Source organism: Lepidochelys olivacea (genome assembly GCF_965140295.1).
Source record: "Lepidochelys olivacea isolate rLepOli2 genome assembly, chromosome: 4".
Lineage (NCBI taxonomy): Eukaryota > Metazoa > Chordata > Testudines > Cheloniidae > Lepidochelys > Lepidochelys olivacea.
In genome coordinates this window covers 50,356,706-50,374,002 of record NC_140414.1, presented here as the reverse complement: position 1 = coordinate 50,374,002, position 17,297 = coordinate 50,356,706, and the positions used below count along the sequence as shown (strand labels likewise).

The following is a 17,297-nucleotide window of genomic DNA, read 5'->3' as shown; positions in this document are numbered from 1 at the left end:
CAAGAGGATGAGATAAAATGAAATTAGCACAAATCTTCTGGAAGACAGAAAATTAGCTTCAAGAAGAGATTTAAAGGAGTAGGCAGGCAAGGTGCTTCACTTACACAATAGTAGGCTATTTTAATAGGAGCAGCAACATTCTGGATACACTGGGGGAGGTGGCAGATCAATTTGAGAAGGTGAGATGTTGGGACTCAGAAGTGGTCTGGATTAGCCCAGATGAATTTATGATCAAGGCAAGGACCAAGATTTTACCAGCAGGGACAGGGAATAGAGGGTAGATTTCAGAAAAGTGAAAGAAGGAAACCACCAGGATTTAGCAAAAGCCTGGATGGAGAAGAAAACGAAGGGAACACTGAAGTTGAGTCTAACTGGGAAAAAAGTTATAAAAGGTGATAAAGAGAAGTGACAGTTTTGGAGGAGAACAGGAAGTTTAATAAGATGACAGGAATTGCAGGAACTATGCCACAGTTAGAGGCAAGCTTGAATGGGAGGGGAAGAGACTGAAGATAGAGGGCTACATTTGTGGGGACTGCCACACAAAGCATCAATGAAAAAATGCAGATAATGGAAGCAAAAAAGGAGGATACCAAGAAAAGAAATCTGAGGGATGCCAGGGAAGAAAGGAACCAGAGATACTAGAGCAACAGCAGAACATGTCAAGCCCCATTGCAGAAGCCAAAGGATAAAGTACAAAATGAGCAGCAGCAAAAACAGAGCACAGATTAAGCCAAGTACAGAGAAGTCTGACTTTATTACAAAATGTTCACTTGTGACCTCGAGCAGTTTCTCTGGAGAAGAGAGAGCGGAAACTGGATTGGAAGTCAAGACAGTGAGAATACAATATGCTCATGAACCTTTCGTATGAAGTGTCTGGGGGTAAGACAGATGAGTGGATGATGAATTTCAGTTAGCAGGACACAAGAGCATGTTTTAAGGCAGAGAGAAAGGAGCACAGTTGAAGAGGAATGGTCACAGATGGATAATAGGAGGGGCACCTCATTCAGAAACAAGGAATACAGGAATGGAGAGAAAGGAGGAAAGTTCTTGATGGACTGGGTCAATATGGTCTGCAGAAATTTGAAGACAGTCACCAGGAGTTGAAAGCATAACAGTCACAGAACACAGGAATTGTTTAGCAAGCACCTTCGGCAGAATCGAAGGAACAAATAGAAGGGGTAGAGTAAATAAACGTATGGTTGAATAGCAGGAAGTAGAGTTATTATTTTCAGCTGAGGTACAAGTATAAAAATAGTTAATGCAAAGCAAGAGCCCCATAAGATGAGGGTCAAAAAATAAAATGTGGGTGGAGTTGAAGACAGAAGCTAGAGAGCTGGCAAGCAGCAAGTATCAGAAGGAAGAAAAGATGAGAGGTTAAGATTAGAGGTGTCAGAAATTAAATGAGCAATAGCGTGAAGGAGAAGTGGGAGAGTTCTTCCTATTGCCAGAAGGCTGCATGCTGCTCTTGACATCCATTGGAATCGCCCGTGTAGTTAGGACATGCGCTCTCAGAGCCAAGTGATAGATCCCAAGAACAAAGGCAAAAATTTGGACTAACTTAGATAAGACTGTAGTCCTGTACGTATAAGCTGTTCATGTGACTATCTCTAGAAGAGACCACAGCAGGAGCAGGAAAGAAAGGTAGATTAAGCTTGCCTATTGCTTTACCAACAAGTGCAAGTCTGCAGTTGTGCATTGTAGACGACCCAGTGTCATGCAACTCTCTTATTCTCTTCTCCCTAAAGAAGAGTCTGGAGTCCAAGGGTTGCATGCTTTTAAGGTTAGGACATGCTGAGGTAATGGAACTGAGATGAAGACTTGAGCTGATTTCCAAGTCTTATGGGGATTATGTCACTGACTAGTAGATCACAAAGTTTAAAATGCCAATTCCTCAGTATCAGTGATTAAGTATGGCATAAAATTGTAAAAATACTGTAACATTTCCCCATCTTTCAGTCATGCAAGCAAGTTTGCACTTAAAGGTTTTCATGATTAAAGTATATAAAATGAAAAAATGCAAACAAATTAAAGTTTAGCTGATTGTAGTTAAAGATGAAATATAGCGATTTTCCATAAGATGCACAGAACCTAAAACTGTTTTCATTAGTAAGCTTCATTGAACAAGTACCTAATTTATTTTATGAAGTGTTTTATAAAGTTTGTTGGAAATTAAATATCTTTCCTTCAAAAGCAACATCATTGTTGCCATTCAGTGCTAATATTAAAAAATGCTGAAAACTGTTAGCGTTAGCAGAAGATAAAAAATTGAGGAAAATGTAACACTTTTCTATGGGCATCTGTGTGAATCTTATTTTCATTTGTCTTTTATACTGTAAACTCCATGTGGAGTGAAAGGTATGTGTCTTGTGTAGCCCTGAACATATCATTACTGCTTACTTAAACAGAAAGCTGCACACATATGAGATTAATTGATGATGCAGTCCATTCTTGTAACAAATAGTAATGAAAGAGGGAAAATAAATCACTCAAAAGTAGCAGACTGGACTTAACTACGATTTAATCTTTGATTCTCTGTTCTTTTGTTGCAATTACAAGGAGAAGTTTTACGTACCAGCTCATCATCTTTGCCTTGATTCTTACATGATGATTCTGTGTCCATAGGTACATCACTGTGATCTCCTTCCACATTTTGCTTCTCTATTACTGATGCATTAGCCACACTGAAGATTCCATGTACATTGACACGTACTTTAACCTTCACTTTGGAATTGTCACCGTCATACTGAGGACCAACGTTCTGAATAGCGAAAAGCCCTAAAACAAACAAGCAGCATATGAGGATTAATCTGGTTTTCTGGAAAGTCTAGAGGGGCAATCATTCCTCAAAAATATTCCCCAGATCTGCTTTCACTGCCAAGCACTTTAAAAGGCCATGAAAGATTTCTCCAAAACACAAGTATTTGTAAGTTTAGAGGGGTAACTCAGTAACTAGAACAATGTCTAATTTACCCCAGACATTCCTTTAACAAATGCAGGAACTTCAGTCGTACAATCTCTCCTGTATATAATTAATATATACCTGTGAAGAATTCCATAGTCTATATTCTGTGAGAAGCAATGGATCTAAGGAGAAAATGAGCACACAGGATTGGGAATCAGTTAGTCCTCAATTTTGATCTTGGTTCTGCCACTGACTTTGGCACCTTGGAAAGTCACTTCAAAAATCTGCCTCAGTCTCCCCAACTGTAAAACGAGGATCTCTTTACATGAGACATTGCAATAGTTTGTACAGTGATATTAACATGTAAAACACTATACATAAGTACCTTTTACTAAGTACCCCAAACTGATACAATTGGGCTCTGAGGTCGCTGGAGTGACAAACACATTACTATTCTGGAAGATTGGAAGAATATACTTAACCCCATTTTCTTAGATCTTCCTTCACTTTTTATTTTTTTAAATATCGTTGCTTGCAGGAAGAGGGGGCTAAATTCCATCAAGTCTTTCTGCAAATTATTCATTCAGCTCTAATTACAACCATTCTGCTTTGATATGCACCTCCATGCCTCTTAGAGCACACTGGGACACATTGCCTTTTGTTCACCTGTACTGGCTTCTGACTAGTTTCAAGGTGCAGGTTGAGGTGCATTACAGTGTTTAGCAACTCTAGTGCCACAGGAAATAACATGGCTCAAAAAACTGATAATTACCGTGTATGTGGATATTAATTGCTTACCTTATCTTCAAACTATACCCACATGCAACAAGAAAGTTTACCAAATGGCTGCTACTCTGGTAATGACTGACATGAAGTTTCAAATTCAGCTGCTCTAGTTATACATGGACAGAAAAGTCTTCTGAATATGTTCCCCATTCTCACTCTACCCTATCTATGAGCTGAATAAATTTTGCTCAGTCTTTCACAAAAGTTTATATTTGATTTAAGACCACCAGGCATAGAAAATATGAGCACAAGTAAGATGAGTGAATGACAAAGAACTTTAAGGTTTCTTGTCTATAATCAGAGTTCTTTGATGGACTCTGGCACATTTCCATTCATGGGATGTGCTGATTCCACTGTCAGAATTACACAAACTTCTCACATCAGTGCTCATTGCGGTGTTCTGACATCCTGTCCAACTCCTTCTCCTCCCTGTTCCTGAACATTCTGAGGGCAAGGCTACGAAAGGGGTGTGGAGTACTCTGGCCATCTCAGATCCTTCTACCCCTCTTCAGAGCCAAGATGATAATTAGGACTCTAAAGAAATGGGGAAGGTGGATAGGGAGTGTAAATGTATAATCAACCTTCAAGAACTCCAGTTACAGGTGAGTAACCTTCATTTCTTCAAGTTGCATCCTCCCATTCCCACTCCTGGGATAATTTAGAAAGCAGTACTCTCATCCAAGGAAGGTAGGATCCAGAATCCTAATTAAACAGCAACTGAAGTATGGTGCTACTAAGCTTATGCCCAAATAAATTTGTTAGTCTCTAAGGTGCCACAAGTACTCCCCGTTCTTTCTGCTGATCAGAATGCTAACTTTAACAAACAGTGCTTCGTAAAAGTGGGAATATATAAAATATGGAAACATACCTAAGGCATTCCACTGAAGCAGCCTTTGCCCTTGTAGAATGTAATCTAATTCCCACTAGCACAGGAGTAGAGAAAACTTTATAGCTCTCCTCTATACACTACCTAACCCACTTAGACAGGGCATGCAATTACATCCCGCTGCTTTTATTATCCCCAAAAAGAAAAACAACCCCCGCACCAATTTGCTGACTTTCTAAACAGGGCTAAGAAATTTAGATAGAAAGGTAATGCATTTTTAGCAACTCGTTTGTGAAACTTTGACATATGGGAAAAGGACACTGGCAGATTACTTAAATGATTTCTTTCGCAACCAGTTATAACCTTAGCCAAAAAATTAGGATGAGTATGGAGTATCACTTTGTCCTTGAGGAAAACTGAAGGCAGATCAGCCATGAGTTTGCTTACTCTTCTAGCAAGCGTTATAGGTATAACAAATGCTATTTTGACTGACAGGTGAAACAACAAACTTCACTCAGAGTCTTCCCAGTTTGAGTTGGTTACGAACCCTTAATGGTGTTGGATCTTTAACTAGTAAACAGATGGTCCCCTCTAGACAACTTCATACATCTCTTTAGTATGTCATGAGTAAATACAGTCTTCTCAATTAGATTGCGATAATCAGATATTGCTGCTAAGTGAATTTTAACAGATAAGGAGGAACTGAATTGGAGCTGAAGTAGGGAGCACACTGCTACTAGATCAGCAGTTCTCAAACTGTGGGTTGGAACCCCAAAGTGCGTTGCGACCCCCTTTGAAAGGGGTCACCAGGATTGGCTTAGATTTGCTGGGGCCCAGGGCTGAAGCCCGAGCTCTATTTCCCAGGGCCAAAGCCAAAGCCCAAGAGCTTCAGCCCTGGGAGGGAGGGCTCAGGTTTCAGGCCCCCTAGCTTGGGGCTGAAGCCCTTGAGCTTCAGCTTTGGCCTCTCTGTCCAGAGTGGTGAGGCTTGGGCTTTGCCCCCACCCGGGGCAGAGAGGCTCAGGCAGGCTCAGGCTTTGGTCCCCCCTCCTGGGGTCATGAAGTAATTTCTGTTGTCAGAAGGGGGTTGCGGTACAATGAAATTTGAGAACCCCTGACCTAGACCAAATATAAGGCAAATCCCAAACAGAGATATGCCCCCAAAGTAATGAGTGCATCAGTTTTTTGGATGTCAGTTTAGACTTCTCTGTGCCATCAGCATCTCTGTGGTAATTGCCCAGGCTCACCACTTGCATCCACAGTCAAAACCATAGTGTCCAGATCTCCATGCCTCCAGAGGGGGTGTATCCACCTTCTTCTATGACTACAGACCTGTTGACTCAGCCGAATGTCTGAATTTATCAGCTAGACCCACATTCACTGTTCCTGACAGCTTAACCCATACAAGTCTGACCAATCTAGAGAGGTCCTATTTACTAGAACTCTGACTTACTTTGATAACTTCCAGGAATCGTAGACTTCCAAGTGCTAAAGACTTCAAGTGGAAAAAGTTTCCAGTTTAGTCATCTAGTACAGGGGTTCTCACACTTCAACTTGAATATGAATCAACAAAGTGATGCAGTTGCAAAAAAGGCTAATATTCTGGAGTGTATTAACAGGAGTGCCATATTTAAGACACGGGAGAAAACTGTCTCCTTCTACTTAGCACTGGTGAGGCTTCAGCAAGAGTCCAATTCTGGGTGCCACACTTTAGGAAAGATGTGGACATATTGGATAGAGTCCAAAGGAGAGCAACAAAAATGATAAAAAGGGTTTAGAAAACCTGACCTATGAAGAAAAATTAAAAAAGCTGGTCATGTTTACTCTTGACCAAAGAACACTGAGGATGGACCTGACAACAATCTTCAAATACTGTTATAAAGAGGATGGGGCTCAATTGTTCCCCATGTCCACCGAGGACAGGACAAGAAATAATGGACTTAATTTGCAGCAAAGGAGATTTAAATTAGATATTAGGAAAAACTTTCTAACTATAAGGGTAGTTAACTTCTGGAATAAGCTTCCAGGGGAGGTGTGGAATCCCCACCACTGACAGTTTTTAAGTACAGGTTGGACAAAATACCTATTAAGGATGAAGTAGGTTTACTTGGTCCTGCCACAGTGAGAGGGACTGGACTTGACACTGAGGTTCCTTCCAGCTCTTCATTTCTATGATTCTATGCCAAAACATTTGGCTCAGTAATTTATATAAACTTTTTAAAGGAATGTATTTTTTTTTTTAAAAGGTGTACAAAAGATTATTTAAAATATATTTTCTATGATCTGTTCTCACCTATTCTGGGTTCAGGATAAGGTATTTCATTTGGATGGGTATAATATGCTTCCAGATCAAAAGGTTCCTTCTTGTGGAAAGTAATAACTTTTGAAAATGGAGCAGCATGGTTCTTACTGAAAACTTCACATTCCCTATAGAAATAAAAAGTGTTCAAGTAAATACAAGTAACAGTTTATATAATGACTATGAATCAAGTTATATTAAACCCTGTTATGTTAGCTGTGAACATCCATGCAAACAAATGAAACATTTAATACGCATTTGCTTTGGCTCTGGAAAATTATTTTGTATTCTCTAATTTAATTGAAGTTTGAAGACAGAATGAGAGCTACAAACTCAACCACCAACTTGACAATATTACATTTTACATGTATCTCTAGGTAGAAAGCTTTTTAATGTATACAAAGTTAAAATTAACCATCTTATGGTAAACAAAATCAGAACAACGTGACATGGGGTGACTGAAAATAACTGGTAGTAAAATGATATGTGACTCCAACTTCCAGAGGCAAAATGATTAATGACAATACAGTATAAGAGGTAGACTAGATGAGCTATTTTCTGGTGTTTGCAGGTTTGATCTTCCCACACCATCAAGTCTTTTTGTGTATTTTTATTTTCAAAGTAAACTTACCCAGTTCCTTCCTCATAAGAGGACTTCCATCTTAAAGTTATTGAATAAGGAACAACATCAGTGATGGAAAATTCACGCACCTTAAATGCTGGGGAGAGAATTGCACACTGGAAGAGAGACCAAATTTTGATTATGCATATAGTTTAGTGAAGAAACACATTTACCTGAATTTAGCATTGTTTCTCTTCTATAAAACTAGCATGCTGGCCATGATTATCTCAGAATGTAAAATATTTTTAAAATGAACTACACATACTAACATTGGGGCAGTTTTAAGTCACTTTCATTAAGGATTATCTTCTTAGTTAAACTGATGGAGAGAGCGTCTAGAGTGTCATTTTAAGTTTCATTATAGTAACACTTAGCATGATTATAGTGACTGCCAGCCAGGGACCTCAATGAGTTTTTAAAACAGACTGAATTAAGCTTCAAAAACACTGTGAGAGGTAAACACTCCTATTTTACAGATGAAGGAAGTGACTTACCCACATTAGTGCAAAAAGTCTGTGGCAGAACTAGGAAGAGAACCCAGATATTCTGACTTTCACTCCTGTACTTTAACCACAAGACCATCCTTCCCGTCATTACTCTCATAATTATTACCAAATGTGACAACTACAACAAATGTTTAAATGATTAGTGAATACGATAGTGCAAGAAAGAACGAATGCTTAGTATGAAGACCTTAAATCCTGAGATGAGGGACATTTTGTTTAAGCTGTAGCATTCTTTGACTTTTGGTTACTGAACAATTTCCAGCAGTGTGCGCTGTAAAACAACAAACTAGGATCTTAACGGCCATACCTGTAATGCGCAACCTCTTGCGACAGCTTCATCTGCATTCAGCGTAGTGCTTATATCTTTACAGAAGAACTTAGATATTTGTTCCTTCACTGCTGGGATTCTAGTGGCTCCGCCTACAATTTCTATACTGCTTATGTCTTCACGCAGTAGTTCTAGAAAAGACACAGTTCAGGCCATAAGTTAAAGAACTTAGCTTCAAATTACCCAAAGCTGACTTTGGGGTGGGGGGCATGTAGCTAGAGATCATATCGCTTGGATTCTCACTCTTGACTGAAAAGCTCAAGGTGGTCTTAAAATGAAACTGAATTATCTAGACACTACAAGAACCAGTGAAGATAGGTCAATGGCCAACACTGTACAATGAGAATTTTATATTCAGTTGCAATGTCAAAAAAATTCTTGCCCCTCCTTTAGTCTATGGGAGTTTCAGGCTGTAAGTGCAAAAATCTAGATTAAAAAAGTTACTTATCTTAGGGCAGGTCTTCACTACCCGCCAGATCAGCGGGTAGTGATCGATCTATCACGTCTTGTCTAGACACAATAAATCGATCCCCAAACACACTCCCCGTCGACTCCGGAACTCCAGCTCGCGAGAGGCGGAAGCAGAGTCGACAGGGGAGCAGCAGCGGTCGACTTGCCGCCATCCTCACGGCCAGGTAAGTTGACCTAAGCTACGCCAACTTCAGCTACGCTATTCGCACAGCTGAAGATGCGTATCTTAGGCTGACCCCCCCCCCCCCCCGTTTCCCCGCTCGGTGTAGACCAGGGCTTAGTGACTGTGGTTCTTTGAGATGGCTATCCACATGGATTCCACTTCTATTGTGCATGTGCCTATGCACACATAAAATCAGATTCTTTTGACCAACAGTGTCCATTGGGGCTGTGCCTCTATGTGGCTACCCTCTAACCCACTTCCCTCCCCTCCCCAGAAGGCATAAAGGGTACAGGGAGCCTAACCATCCCATAGTTGTTCCCCCAATACAGAAGCCAGGTGGTATAGGATTCCATAGCAGCAGGGAAATAGGAGGGTTAAAGATTCCATGAGGACACCATCTTAAAGAACCATATAGTTAACTGTAAGATAAGTAGGACCCTACCAAATTCATGGCTGTAGCGAGGTGGCAACAGATCAGGAGGCTGCAGAGCCAGGAAAGCCATGCACACCATGCTGGAAGCTATGGGAAGGGACAGGAAGCAGAAGTACAAAATGCAGGCAGTCCCACAGCTCAGCTGGGTTGGAGCAGCCCAGGGAGATAGACACTTCTCCCCCGCTGCCGGAGCAGGACGTCAAGGAGGAGCTCCTGAGGCTACCACCTGAGGACTGGCCAAAGCTTCCAGGACTGCCACCTGACTGACACCGAGAAGATGCTGGGGCTACCACCTGAGAATTGGCCAGAGTTCCCGGGGCTGCAGGCCAGCCGAGGTGCCAATGAGCGGTTGAGGCTATCACTGACCACCAACCCCGGGGAGATGGAGGGCACGTACAGCACAGAGGTACCAAACCCCAGGGAGGTAGGAAGTAGCCCAGGGAAACTAGACAACAGTCTGGTTGGGCCTTGGCCAGATACTAAGTCAGTGTGTTGCCAGCAGATTCCTGCTGACCCAGTGGCAGACCACTCTGCCACTGTTAGGGCCCTGGACTGAAACCCGGTGGAGTAGGGTGGGCCCGAGTCCCTCTACCCCCTTCCAGCTCACCCCTGGGGTGACAGCCAGCCCACATTAAGTCAGGAGACCTGTGTTTGGTGCTTAACCCTGCCTGAGGCCCAAGACTGCCTTACTGCTCTGTTGTTGCAAGGAGCATCTGCAACACAGAGGTCAGTGCCCGAATCAGTGGCACAGATGTTGGTACCAAGAGAAGTCTTAGGTGGATAATGAGTTTATTCTATAATCAAATAGTGCCAAGGCATCCGAGGGACCTGTCTGGGCTAAACTATTGTGGCTCAGCAGTCTGACAAGATCTATGACTCATTTTATTAAGTCCTGGGGAAAGTGACCTAGGCTGGCACTCAATGAGGTCCAACCTGAGTTTCAACTCACAAGAGTAACAAGGAGTCCAGTAGCACCTTAAAAACTAACAGATTTATTTGGGAAATAAGCTTTCGTGGGTAAAAAACCCCACTTCTTTATTTGGGCACAAGCTTTCGATGCATCTGAAGAAGCGGGGATTTTTACCCACGAAAGTTTATGCCCAAATAAATCTGTTAAGTCTTTAAGATGCCACCGGACACCTCGTTGTTTTTGTGGATACAGACTAACATGGCTTCCAATCTAACCCACAAGAGTGCTAGCTGAGGAAGCCTGTTCTGGCATAGTAGGCCCTTTTCCCCCTCTAGTTCTGAAGCGGCTTTCATAGAGTGCACTCCTGAAGAGAGAACTTAAAAATAGACCTCTCTCCTCTTCTGTGGCATCTTGGAGAAGGAGATACAGATTAAACACCTATCAGGGATGTACCCCTCTTTAAGGCCCCCCCCCAAGAAAACGTACTTCAAATGCCTGACATTGAGCAGAATAGTCACATGACAGGAAGGGGCAAGTTTTAAACACTGGTGATTTTGTTTCAGCCATAACTGTTAAATCTCAGTAACAGGAGAAATCCCCAAAATTAAAAAAAAGTTGTGTGGGTTTTTTGTTTGTTTTTAAAGACAACAGGTATAAAGAAGAAAACTAAATACACCCACACATACGTTGAGCAAAGTCACACAGCGCATAGAAATTAAGCCATTGTAGGGGTTCTGTCTCACTGCGATGGCAGTAAGAAGGAACAGTTGTGCCTGCTCTGTTCTTTATGCCTTCAGGTTTGAGAGGTGGGAAATGTACATGAGAGAGGGCATCCAAGGCACAGGTGAAGGGCTAATGGATGCAACTGGCCAAGAGAATTTGATCTTGTGTGCATGGTACGTGCGTGCCAGAAGTAGAATCCATGTGGACAATCATTTGAAGACTAATCTAATGATAGAGTTTCTTGGGTGAAATTGATTCTTTTTTTGGCTGCAATACAGAAATAAAAAAAACAACAACACACATTCACGAGAAACATGATGAGCAATCTGCATTTGTGGTTTCAGGTCAAATTTGCAGTTCTGGATTTGCTTCATATGGACATGACTAATATGCTCTCAGGCAACTTTTAGCTTTCAGGCTCTCTCTTCTCTCTCCTCATTTTTGCATTATTTATTTAGTCACATTTTATTAGGTCAGCTCACAAAAGATATTCACAATTTTTCCTTCCCTTTACTTTTAATATGTTTTAGGGGTAAATCAGAGAGTGGCCTTTTTGTCTCTGAAAATCCATCTAGATTTATTTAGCCCCCAAAAAAGAAAATTTTCATATGTGCTGCAGGGCTTACACTGCAGGCTTTTCTCCTAAATTCTCATCATTCCATCTGCACTGACCATGCTCCCCTGTCCCACTAAGCACTGTTGTGAAGCAGCTACTGCAACTCTTCAAACACTTCTGATCACTCACACAGGTTATTTCAGTAGTATGTAATTTTTTTTTTATTAAAGGAAAATAGAAGTAAGTCACATATAAAAGGCTATGCTAAAAAGTTTAAAGGTTGCAAAGTCAAGCACTTAAAAATTAGGAAACACAAGAATTAAGGTTTCTCGGTCAGTTGTATCCATAGTGCAAGCAAAATGATACTCCTTAACTGCATGATTATATTCCATTTTTTTCCTCAGAACCCCACCTCATTCATTGTTCAGGATGAATGGTGCTCAATAAATCAGAGATACATACTAAATTGTGCCATATTTGAACCAAAAGTCCCATGAAAAAAGTTACGCAATCACATAACCATATCATAATGCCTACATGGCAAGAGAGACAAATTAAGCTTGCCTCAACGACCTTAACTGACCGTTAACTTTTCAGTGCTTAGCTTTGCATCTTTTAACTATTTTTGGTATTTAAAAAGGTTTAGCAATTTTTTTTTTGAGCCAGATAACAAAACATTGTACCCTGAATTAACTTCTACTTACTAGCTTGATCCATTACTGTTCTTAGAGGAAGTTCCACTTTAGCTAGGAGAGGAGCACATAACTGTTCAAACTGAGCTCTGTAGAAGAAGAAATATTGTGTTACAGGCAGAACTAAAACCACCATATTCTGGTTGGAGTTAATGTAATATGCATTACTGTACCTGTTCATCTTACTAGAGACATCAAGATCATCCATGAAGCACTCAATGTTGAGTGGGAGGTCAGAAGAATTTGCACTCATAAGCTTCTTCAGCTTTTCACTTTCCTGATACAAGCGCAGCAGTGCCCGAGCATTCTCTTTCACATTCAGTTTATATTTTGTCCTGAATTCCCCACAGAAGTACTCTACTAAAGCCTCGTCAAAGTTTCTGCCTCCCAAAAAAGGGTCAAAAGCAGTAGCCAAGATCTGCACAGAAGTGAAATGTGTCAAGTATATAGTGATCCTCTACCTCCTGCCAAATCAGCATTTTCCATAAATTTTCCCCTCCACTCCGTGAAGCTTACGGGCATATAGAACTGAGCAGTTCTGGACATACAGAACGAAAAACTGGGATCTTTATCTTGTCATGCTGCAATCTCCCTATGTAAAAATACGCCATTCCATTGAGAAAGTAAAATCTGCTAATACTCTTTCTTGCTTAAGTTTTCCATTGGGTATGCATGTCCTTGTTCAGAGCACAGCATGCCTAGAGTATTTATCTAAAAAGAACTGAGACCACAGAGCACTTTAATTTTTCACACAACTTTTGTAGCTACTGTGTTTTGTTACTGAAGACAAAAGTAGTCTAGGATAAAAAAGAATTAAGCCATTACCACCCCAATCTTGAAAGGAGAAAGTCTCACAGATACAAAATTAAAATTGTTGAATTAAATGTACTTAGCAAACATCCCTAAGTTAGAGTTCAAAGAGTCAACTCTCCTCCCCGACTCCCTTTCAGTGCCTGGCTGGGAAAACTGCAATTCAGCTATAGCCCACTTCATTTCTCAAGAAAGTTAAACAAAACTTCATTTACACTGGAGAGGAGGTAGAGAAGTTGCTTCTGTGACTTCTCCAGTTAGAGATCAGATAATTGTACTCCTGGACTATAAAAGATGGGACTTTAAGGCTATGCACCGACTTTCCAATTCTAACTTCTACTCAAAGAGATTCCTTCGTTGTGTGGCTAAGCATTCTCCTTCTACAGTGAACTGCTGAAGAAATGCCATGAAGGATGGTCATTTAATAACTAGAACGCAGGAAAGCTTTTATTAGTTACTACCCTTTCATACATATTTACTACAACCCACACCAGGCATGACATTTTACCCATTCAGAAATGCACTTCACTGAACAGTTTCCTGAGCATTGTCCCAATTAAGAAAGACTACTGTTGCTTAGCCTCTGGTGCAACAATGTAGTAAAAATAAACTTACTTTCAGTTTTCCTTTGTTAAAAGCACAAACCGAAACTTGGTATGCAGAATGCCCCATATCTACAAAGACTATATTTCTTGGTTTCTCCTCCAAGGCTGGTAGATCTTGCTTATAAATTCCATAAGCTAGCGCAACTGTAAAAATAAATAAATACATTAAATTAGATGTCTCAAGCAATTTTCAATAATTTAGACTTTTTTTTAAAAAAGTTAACTTAAAGCTCTTAAAAAAATTAGGACTGTGTACAAAAATTCACAGTAACTTGCGATAATATATATTGAAAGTCTACACAAATTTTCACTTTGTTAACATTGAATGATTTTGTTCTAAAGTGACAAAGATAAGAGAAAGTTACTCACCTGGTGCAATAACTGAGGTTCTTCTAGAGGTTTCCCCCTGTGCTCCATTTCATGTGTTCGTGCATCTCTGTGACACTGATCAGAGAATTTCAGCAGCAGCGCCCATCTGGGTCACACATGCGCCATCTCCGTCTCACGGCACCCCTGGCACCTTGTCTGGCACACATGACCTGACCCCCTCAGTTCCTTTCTCTACTGTAGAGTACATAGTGTGAATTCCGAAGCAGAGGGGAGGACGGTGGGTAGTCGAGCACGCATAGGGGAAACACATCTTGAAGAACCTCAGTTACTGCATCAGGTGAGTAACCTTTTCTTCCTCAGGTAATGTCCCTGCGGGTGCTCCACTTCAGGTGAGTGTAGAGCAGTACCCCCTCTGTGGGCAGAAGGGGTTTCGGAGTTGTCTGAGTGATTGAAGATAGTTCTGCTAGGCCTAGCAGTGTATCAGAGCCTAAGGTCTGGTCAATTGCATAATGCTTTATGAATATATGTTCAGAGGCCCAGGTAGCTGCTCTGCATATGTCTATGAGTGGTACACTGTTTAGAAAGGTTACTGAGGTTGCTATAGATCTGGCTGAATGAGTTCTGATCCCCACTGGGGGTTGTCAATTGTTTTGTTGGTAGCAGAGGTGAATGCACCATGAGATCCATTTTGAAAAGGAACTGCGGGGGTCAGGTCGTTTGCGCTGGATATGGCACCAACAGCACCACAAAACAGGGATGGCGCATGCGCAACCCAGACAGGCACTGCTGATAAAATTCTCTGATCGATGGCTCAGGGATGCACTGACACCTGAAGTGGAGCACCCACAGGGACATCACTCAAAAAAGGACATGCCATTGACAGTGGTCCGCAAACTGTGGGGCGTGCCCCCCTACCAGGGTGCGGAGGAACATCCAGGAGGGTGCGGCAAGGCATGGGGCCACCCCCACGAGAGGGTGAGGAAGGAGTCCCACCCAGGCCCACTCTGTCCCCAGCTCCACTCCAGCCCAGCTCCCTACTCTAAAAAAGTCACTGATTTAAATTGCTCCACCTGGATCCCACACAATTTACTCTACTTTGACACTCCTATAATGGAAGCATCTCATCACAGCCACCCTTCTTTTGGCAAATGAGAATTTGATCTACCTTTTGCTGTAATCAACCAATGGCTCTCAGATTGGCCAAAGAATTTGTAATACAGCAATGAACAACTGGAATGAGCAAATTACTCACTCGTACAAATGGTGTTTGTGCCAAATGCTGTAATTGGACTCTAGGCTGAGACAGGCTGGATAACAAACTGAGAAATATGTACTTAAATATGAGGGGGAGAAAAAAAAATCTGATTTGGATGGAGACTTCATAATGACAATGAATTAAGCATTTTGTCAGATGTCAGACTGACAAAATGTCCATATCATAACCAAGAGATGCACATGTTATTGCACCTGTTAATTAAGGGATAATGGATCCAGTTGCCAAGGGAGGGAAGTACTTCAAAAGTACATGAACAAATTTGGTGGTGACTCTGGCTTTGGAGTATAGAGACAGATGCTACATGATTGTTGATAGAGAAGAAACAGATCTGAATATTCTTTCATTCCCAAAAATCACTGGAGGGACTAAACTGGTAACAATTAGTTTTCCACAACTTCTTTTCAGATAAATAAGGAATAGTAATCTTTCATGATGAAATTTTAGAATTAATGGTCTATTAATAAAGGCACGGCAGTCATGACTACTGTAGTCAGCATTTCAACACAATTATTCTTGTTTTCAAATATGAATTAAAAATGTGACTCCCTACTGTAATATATATTTAAGCTATACATTAGTAGGACTTCACCAAAACTAGATAAAGTTTGAAACATGGTACGGTCACACTCCTGCATGCAGACTAGTACTCTTGGCTTGATTTGTGGATTGTGTATATATAATAGTATCTTTTCTGCAGCACATCCATCTCCCTGAAACTAAACAATACTACGAAGAGCTATCTGGTCTCAAGCCACAGACATAAAGCACCCTGTGGTACGGTTCTTGGAACGTAGCAGTCCTGGTTTTAATGATTAAATAATAAATAATAATAATAATTAATAAAAAACCACTCCACCCACACCCCTCACCTTCCAAAGTGTTTTTTGTTTGTTTGTTTTTTTGGTTTTCTTTTTTTAAGTGGAGAACACTACTACAGATGTAATATTTTAACTGGACTTTCAGAAAAGAAAAGCATAACAGCTAAACTATCAATATTTTATAGGTGACTTTATATATTTTTACTACACAATTGGTTATGTAATGATCATTCAGAATCCAATCTTCCAAGTTTAAGAGTTTAGACTGTTAAAAATAGTGTTACACACTTATTCCTGGTCTGCTTCTAGCAAGTATATTTACCTGCTGTAGTTTCATTCATCAGCCTCAGACAGTTTAAACCTGCAACCTGCGCAGCTGCAATTACAGACCTTCTCTCAGCATCAGTGAAGAAACTAGGGACCTGTTTTCAAACCAAGTTTGTACTCCATTATACAAATCTCATTACACACAAAATCATACGCTCACTTTAAAAGTTAATATATCCATAAAACAAAACAATTCCATAAATTTGACTAACATGGAAATTTAAGACACCAATCATATTTAGTTAATACAGACTGATTAAAATTGCTAAATCTTTTAAAAAGTTACTTCATTACAAGTTCCAATTATCCAAACTGGTATTAAGACAAATACATATCCTGCATTGTCAAGATTTACAGAATCAGTGACAGTCCAGATGCACGATGCACAAGTGTTTCTAAACACAAACTACATGTAATATATTTAACACTAAAAAAATCCCAGATAGCATAAGATTTCAAGAAACAAGGTTTAGATTTTAACAAAAAGTTAGTTTAACTATTTACTAACAGAGAAAATATTTAAACATTTATATAGCACAGTAAAATTTCGGCTCATTTTCTAAACAAATCGAGGACATGTCTGACCCCAAAAGCATATGCCATCTGGATATAAGAAACAAAAATATAAAATAATTCCAAAGACTGAGGCTCCTTATTACAGGAAGCTACAGCTCAAGCTTAACTCCAGGGTGGTTGAAGAGTATCAGAATGAAGAACAGAAGGGAGGCAGGAAGAATGAAGCTAAGATAAAAATAAGAGGACCCCTCCCCCCAAAAAAGGCCCAACCAAAGTTGTTTTATTTTTTTAAAATTAGAAGCTCTTTGTGGTAGGTTCCGAGTCTTATTTGTATGGCACATATTACACCGGCATCCAAAATGTGCTATGAAAACTCTTTTTTTACATTGTGGTTCCACAAG

At 40.5% G+C, this 17,297-nt stretch overlaps 1 protein-coding gene and 1 long non-coding RNA gene across 4 annotated transcripts in view; one reads left to right on the top strand and one right to left on the bottom strand.

The window, feature by feature from the left end:
* Positions 1-17,297, bottom strand: part of HSPA4L (heat shock protein family A (Hsp70) member 4 like) — a 60,361-nt gene that overhangs the window by 10,588 nt on the left and 32,476 nt on the right. Inside the window, exons 5-12 of the mRNA XM_084625815.1 lie at positions 16,376-16,475; positions 13,640-13,773; positions 12,388-12,632; positions 12,227-12,303; positions 8,246-8,397; positions 7,442-7,548; positions 6,805-6,938; positions 2,573-2,775 (exon numbers count right to left, since the gene is read on the bottom strand). Coding sequence (XP_084481941.1) covers positions 2,573-2,775; positions 6,805-6,938; positions 7,442-7,548; positions 8,246-8,397; positions 12,227-12,303; positions 12,388-12,632; positions 13,640-13,773; positions 16,376-16,475 — 1,152 coding nt within the window. The remainder of the gene's footprint in view (positions 1-2,572; positions 2,776-6,804; positions 6,939-7,441; positions 7,549-8,245; positions 8,398-12,226; positions 12,304-12,387; positions 12,633-13,639; positions 13,774-16,375; positions 16,476-17,297) is intronic.
* The window catches only part of LOC311519381, a 45,773-nt gene that overhangs the window by 24,474 nt on the left and 4,002 nt on the right, over positions 1-17,297 (top strand). The gene's annotated exons all lie outside the window — the stretch shown is intronic.